At 46.6% G+C, this 7500-nt stretch overlaps 1 protein-coding gene across 1 annotated transcript in view; it reads left to right on the forward strand.

The window, feature by feature from the left end:
• Positions 1 to 4541, forward strand: part of macrod2 (mono-ADP ribosylhydrolase 2) — a 495356-nt gene extending 490815 nt beyond the window's left edge. Inside the window, exons 11-12 of the mRNA XM_076286458.1 lie at positions 3531 to 3581; positions 4375 to 4541. Of these exons, the coding sequence (XP_076142573.1) occupies positions 3531 to 3581; positions 4375 to 4541 (218 nt within the window). The remainder of the gene's footprint in view (positions 1 to 3530; positions 3582 to 4374) is intronic.
• The last annotated feature ends 2959 nt before the right edge of the window (positions 4542 to 7500 follow it).

The following is a 7500-nucleotide window of genomic DNA, read 5'->3' on the forward strand; positions in this document are numbered from 1 at the left end:
GAGATGTTTGAACAGCCCTACGTGCATTTACCTTTCACACGAGACCCACCACCGATTACACCGCTCTCCTGCCTTAAAGAGAGAATATACTCTCTTGTGTGTGTATGTGTATATGTGTCTCTCTGTGTGTGTGTGTGTGTGTGACTGGGGAGTGTTTGTGTGGGTAAATTGTGTGGTTAGATGTGTGCAAGCATAAAATGCTGTGTGTGTGAGAGAGAGGGTGTGTGTGTGTGTGTGTGTGTGACGGGGGAGTGTTTGTGTGGGTAAATTGTGTGGTTAGATGTGTGCGAGCATAAAAAGCTGTGTGTGTGAGAGAGAGGGTGTGTGTGTGTGTGTGTGTGTGTGGAGGGGTGGGTTTGGTTCTGCTGTGATGTAGTCTTGGTAGGTAATGCCTGTAACGCTAGTGCCACCTGCTGGTGAGACTCTTGTGGCTCTACAGTCGAGTGTGTTTGAGAGAGAGAGAGAGAGAGAGAGAGAGAGAGAGAGAGAGAGGCAGGCTGGCTGTGTCTGCCTGCTGCTGGGGCTGTGCCTTGCTTTCATCTCCTGTCACAGCTAGGGTGAGAATCTAAACCTCGCCACAGCTGAGCCTCATGATATATATGTGTGTGTGTGTGTGTGTGTGTGTGTGTGTGTAGGTGTACTTGTGTATCTGCATACATGTGTTCCTATGAGACCCTGCATTCATTTAGTATATTTAGAGTGTGTTGCATAATGGCTGCCTCAGACTCTGCCTCACCTGCTAGCAGCAGCAGCAGTAACAGACTGTTCCTGAGCGTCTGTTTTCATCTTATCCTGCACGCCGCTAAAGCAACACAACACATGTTGTGTTACCTTTTCATGTGGGGAACAACATGTTGTGTTAACTGTTACCTTTTCATGTGGGGAACAACATGTTGTGTTAACTGTTACCTTTTCATGTGGGGAACAACATTGGATATTTTTATGCTGTACAATTTATAGCAGGTTTGTAAATGATTGGATTAGGGGACATCTGCCATGTTTCCTGTCATATCAAACTGTAAAATAATATCTGACAGAAGCTGTTTTGCCAGGTTTCTAATGGGCAGCAAAGCACCCAGCTACATTTCATATTTTTACCTGCATCTTGATATCTTACCATCATGCACACACACACACACACACACACACACACACACACACACACACACACACACACACACACACACACACGTTCTCTCTCTGATAGGATTCTGGCTCTCACAGACACTAATCCAATTGCTCACCCAAATCTCTCATAAGAAAAGAATCAGTGCAGCAGTGGGGGATTTTTTTTCTCTTCCCCTTTTCATGGCAGGAGACACATTTGTGCTAAGTGGATCATATGTGAACAATACCCCGGATGAAACAGTGGGAGGGGTAGTAATGCAGTAGGTCTCCCCTGTTCTTTACCACACACCAAACAAACAAACAAACAAACAAACAAACATACAAACAAAAACGTCAACACCACGCAACCGCTGACATCTCCCACGGCGCCTAATTGCAGGCAGTCACGAGTCATGAGTCTTTGGGCGTTCTGGGGCGATGCGGAGCCAATAACTATCTAATATCGCACATGGAGGGTAACCGTGATGGATAGGGAAGCGACTTGTCCAGCCGGTGTCAACAGCACTTGACTGACAGCCCCCCCCCCCCCCCCCCCCGATGCCGCCACCCCTAGAGCCCGCTTCCCTCGGTGTAATGGGCTCTGGCATCGTTGATTGTTCTCTACGCTACGCAGGGACAGCAGGCTGTGTGTGTGTGTGTGTGTGTGTGTGTTTGTGTCTGTGTATGTGTGAGAGAGAGAGAAAGGAATTGCATAGATATCAGGAAAGCAGCGCCCTCTTTCCAGCTTGTTAAAAAAGCAATTATGCAAGCGCCACAATAGCCATTGTCAAGCGCGTCACATTATTGGTGTCATGGCTTTGCGTTCTCCAATTTGTCCTAAATGTCAGCGCTTTCCAGTGCAGAGGGAATATGAGTAGAGAGAGAGAGAGGGGGGGGGGGGGAGCGGGAGAGAGAGGCAGAGAGAAAACATGTCTAGTGAAAGAGGGTGGCTGCTATCACCTCAACTGGTCTCAGCAGGTGACTGAGAAAGAGAGATAGTGAGTGAGTGAGTGAGTGAGAAAGATAGAGAAATGTAGAGTGAATGAGGGAGTGAGGGAGTACTTTGAGGATGCAAACACATCAGTAAACACACTCTGACGAGCGCGTAAGGACAGGATGTCACACACACACACACACACACACACACACACACACACTCTCTCTATGACTGTGCCCTTGCACATACACTCACTGACCTCTGCCCCATACAGCAGGCAGAGTGTTCTATGCTGCGTTCAACTACTCTATTCTGCTTGTGGAGTGTTCTATGCTGCGTTCACCTACTCTATTCTGCTTGTAGAGTGTTCTATGCTGCGTTCACCTACTCTATTTTGCTTGTGGAGTGTTCTATGCTGGGTTCACCTACTCTATTCTGCTTGTGGAGTGTTCTATGCTGCGTTCACCTACTCTGTTCTGCTTGTAGAGTGTTCTATGCTGCGTTCACCTACTCTATTCTGCTTGTAGAGTGTTCTATGCTGCGTTCACCTACTCTATTCTGCTTGATGACACTGAAGCAGCTGACACCACACCAAGTCTAGATGACTCAACAGAGCGCAATATGCTCATTAACAGAATCACAACGGACCTTTATGATCAGAATGGCATATCTGCACTTAAGGGCGTGTAAAGCAAAGGGCTTGGCATTGAAAGTGTAGATTCATTAATAAACTGCATGAACTTGGCACATTGGCAGTCAACTCAAATAGTCATGGATGGATGACTGTGTGAGTGCTGTTATACATTCAAAGTATAGGTGGGTCTCAAGAAAATGGAATATCGTGGAAAAGTAAATTTTTGCTAAAACTGCGAGTAATTGGTTTGCTTACCATGGTATTACTGTGCTTGTTTGGCCAGACATGACCTGAACCCCATAGAAAAAATGTCCAGAGGAAAATGAGAGACACCAGACCCAACAATACAAAAGACCTTAAGGCCGCTAACAAGGCGACCTGGGCTTCCATATCACCTCAGCAGTGCCACAGGCTGATTGCCTCCATACCATGCCACATAGATGCAGTCATTTATGCAAAATCAGCCTGACCAAGTATTGAGTGTATAAATAAACTACTTTAGATTAGTCAGATTAGTTCATTTCTTTTCAAAAGGTTGACATTTCTGTATTATAACCTCTTTGTTCTAATAACTTAATATTTCACTTTATATCTAATGAATCTAGAATATAAAGATTCACTTTTTGAAATAAATTAGGGGGGCGGGGGGTGAACTTTTCCACAATATTCTAATTTTTTGAGACACATGCTATGCGGGTAGCTAATGCTAGGTTTTATGGACATTTGCAACGCTGCTCACCTGTATGTTTATGTCTGCATGTTATATATGAGAGTTATGTAGGGTTTTGAGCATATGTTGACTTGACTTGACTTGACTGTGTGTGTGTGTGTGTGTGTGTTTGTGTTTCACAGATGATGACGACGGGGCCGCCCCTGCAGATGCAGACATGATCAGTCAGAAAGGTGCGTCAGACCACCATCTCTCCCTCTCTCTCTTTCTCTTTCTCTCTCTCTCTCGCTCTCTCTCACACACACACACACACACACACACTCTGTCTCTGTATGACTATGCCCTTGCACATACACTCACTGACCTATTTTCCTCACACGCACACACACACAGTTAGACACAGACACTCATTTCTGGTAAAAAACAAGTTCACTGATTGATGATTATATGCTAGAGGTCCTGGCGTCTCGCCACCATTAAGTGCATCCTTACCTTACAGAGTGCATGCAAGATAAGTCTTTTAATCAGCACCAAGCCCACAAGTTTAACTTTTTTGCATTTTGATACACTTTGAGAAAATAATCAGTTTAAGGGGTGGGGATGGGGTGTGTGTGTGTGTGAAGTGTGTGTGTGTGGTGTGTGTGCTGTGTGTGTGTGTGTGTGGGGGGGCTGAAACGCATAATTATGTCTTCCCAGAGATTGATAGAGACGAGGAGTGTTCTTTTTAGCGAATGAATTTGCACTTTAATTCCAGCTCGACAGCCGAGAGGATGATTAGATACCTATCATCACAGTGTAAAATGGCAGATGAAACTGTGTGTGTGTCTTTGTTTCTCTCTCTCTCTGTTTCTCTTTCTCTCTTTCACTCGCTTGCGAGAAAGTTGTTGGATTAAAGAAGAGAAAAAATAGATTTGTTCTCCTAAGATCTTTCTCCACTGACCGTAGTCTTTGTGTGTTAGTGTGATCCTCGTTAATGCTGTGCTTTTATCAAAAATAAAACCGCCTTTCGTCTCATCTCCCAAGTAGAGGATGAGGAGGACGAGGAGGAAGATGAAGAGCAGGTGGAGAACAAAGAGGAAAACAGAGATGTGGAGATGGCCAGTCTCATATCCAGGCAGAGGCTCATGATGAGTCACAGAGACCTCACAGCAGCATGCAGCTCCAGTGCAGTGGGTGCAGATGCTGAGATCTGAAGAGATGCTTCACACACACACACACACACACACACACACACACGATACAACACACACGCACACACACACACACACACAATACAACACGCACACACACACACACACACACACACTATCTACTGTGCACTATTGTAAAAGCACATTTTGTGTGTTGGTGGTTGTTCAGTACTGCTGTGAGTAAAGGTGCTTGTGAATGGCATTGTGTACAGACATTCATAGAGTCTCTATGCCACACACACAAATCTATACACCCACATGCACATACAGTACATCAACACATTCTGACACGCACGCACGTACACACACACACACACACACACACACACACACACACACACACAATATCTGATCATATACATATCATTGCAATTGAGCCCTTGTTGGTGCAGTATCTACTACAGTATCATACTGCATTCAATGCTTTTACTTCTGTACTTATGCTGCTCTGACTAGTGTGTGCACTGTACTTATGCTGCTCTGACTAGTGTGTGTACTTATGCTGCTCTGACTAGTGTGTGTACTTATGCTGCTCTGACTAGTGTGTGTACTTATGCTGCTCTGACTAGTGTGTGTACTTATACTGCTCTGACTAGTGTTGCTCTGACTAGTGTGTGTACTTATGCTGCTCTGACTAGTGTGTGTACTTATGCTGCTCTGACTAGTGTTGCTCTGACTAGTGTGTGTGCTTATGCTGCTCTGACTAGTGTTGCTCTGACTAGTGTGTGTACTTATGCTGCTCTGACTAGTGTTGCTCTGACTAGTGTGTGTACTTATGCTGCTCTGACTAGTGTTGCTCTGACTAGTGTGTGTGCTTATGCTGCTCTGACTAGTGTTGCTCTGACTAGTGTGTGTACTTATGCTGCTCTGACTAGTGTGTGTACTTATGCTGCTCTGACTAGTGTGTGTACTTATGCTGCTCTGACTAGTGTGTGTACTTATGCTGCTCTGACTAGTGTGTGTGCTTATGCTGCTCTGACTAGTGTGTGTACTTATGCTGCTCTGACTAGTGTGTGTGCTTATGCTGCTCTGACTAGTGTGTGTACTTATACTGCTCTGACTAGTGTTGCTCTGACTAGTGTGTGTACTTATGCTGCTCTGACTAGTGTGTGTACTTATGCTGCTCTGACTAGTGTGTGTACTTATGCTGCTCTGACTAGTGTTGCTCTGACTAGTGTGTGTGCTTATGCTGCTCTGACTAGTGTGTGTGCTTATGCTGCTCTGACTAGTGTGTGTGCTTATGCTGCTCTGACTAGTGTGTGCACTGTACTTATGCTGCTCTGACTAGCGTGTGAAGCTGTGCAAGTGTGACCATGAGCACAGCGCCTTATGAATGGCTCTCTGAAAAGACCACCCACCAGCAGCCTCCTCACCCCATCCAGCCCAGCGCCTCTCTCTGTGACACAGACAGCCATCTTGGAGTGTGGCGCTGTGGAGGTGGCGCTTCACGCCTACTCTCGGCAAACACTGCCAACAGTCACCGGTGACATAGCAGCGACCGGCTCTATTATGGCACGATCCCGCCAATTGTGTGTGTGGGGGGGGGGGGGGGGGGGGGGGGAGCCTGACGCGGCACGACAGGTAGTGTGTCACGGTAATGGTGTTGTCACGGAGGTGGCGTCCAGACAAGCTGCCACCAAATGCTCCCAGGCCCCTCGGGGAAGGACTGGAGAGAGCGCAGATGTTAATGAACACTTTGATACATTTTAGATATTGTGTTTACCCCCTCACACAGGGTAGGAGGTGTGTGCGTGTGTGCGTGTGTGCGTGTGCGCGTGTGTGTGTGTGTGTGTGTGTGTGTGTGTGTGTGTGTGTGTGGAGATGTATTTCCATTCAATGCAGAACAGCGTCTCGAGCAGTGCATAGAATAAGGCTTATGCTGAAGAATATTCTAAGGGTGAGCATTGAGGCGTGTAGGATGTGGACTATAGATTGAGAGTCATGCTTCAATGAGCATCCCGAACACACACACACACGCACGCACGCACACACACACACACACACACACACACACACACGCACACACACACACACACACACACACACACACACACACACACACACACACACCCTTGGCACTGGCTGAGCTGCGTGTGTGTGTTTAGATTGGCTCTGTTGTCCTTGAACTTGTCTCATTACCTACCAGCGAACGGTTGTCAGATATGGTCATTAACGTGGACTGGCAAGATACACAGCACTGAGCACATCCATTTAATGAGACACCACCCTCCCCGTCCCCCCTCCATCCCCACACACACACACACACACACAGGCTTAAACAGCACAGAGACATTTATCAGACCCACACACACAATATACAATATATATACACATACAATTACATACTCATTCTCCCAGCCCCACACAATTAATTGCTCACACACACACACACACACACACACACACAAACATGGTAACTCTCAAACATGTGCTCCAGTTTACAAAGATCAGACACTCTGATATTCAGCAAAACATGCGCCACTGCACCCACATTAAATCTCTCTCTCTCTCTCCCTCTCTCCCTCTCTCTCTCTCTCTCTCTCTCTCTCTCTCTCTCTCTCTGTCTCTCTCTCCTGTGCGCGCACACACACACACATACACACACACACATATACCGGTAGTAGAGCACACTCCCCACACCATCTCTCTGACACCACACCTGTTCTCCCGTGTGTGTGTGAAACGTTGGTGTTAGATAAGACTAGTGAATAGGACGAGGGTGAATCAAGCGAGAGCGTGTTGTTTGTATGGTAGTTCATGCTGAATTAAACGTTCGCCCCTGTAGAGCCCAGGCCGGGGTCATTTCCACCGTTGTTATATTTCTCCGCTGCGCCGACGGCCTGTAATTAAGGCCACTATCCCTCCATTTCCATCATGGGAAGTTGCATTTCTCACCACGATGTGCAGCGTCCGTACCCCTGCGTCCTCACACACACACACACACACACACACACACACTTAC

The sequence above is a fragment of the Alosa pseudoharengus genome, unplaced genomic scaffold, assembly GCF_046254945.1.
Source record: "Alosa pseudoharengus isolate Yale_2024_CS ecotype anadromous, Long Island Sound unplaced genomic scaffold, YU_APseudo_1.1 YU_APseudo_1.1_scf_15, whole genome shotgun sequence".
Classification (NCBI taxonomy): domain Eukaryota; kingdom Metazoa; phylum Chordata; class Actinopteri; order Clupeiformes; family Clupeidae; genus Alosa; species Alosa pseudoharengus.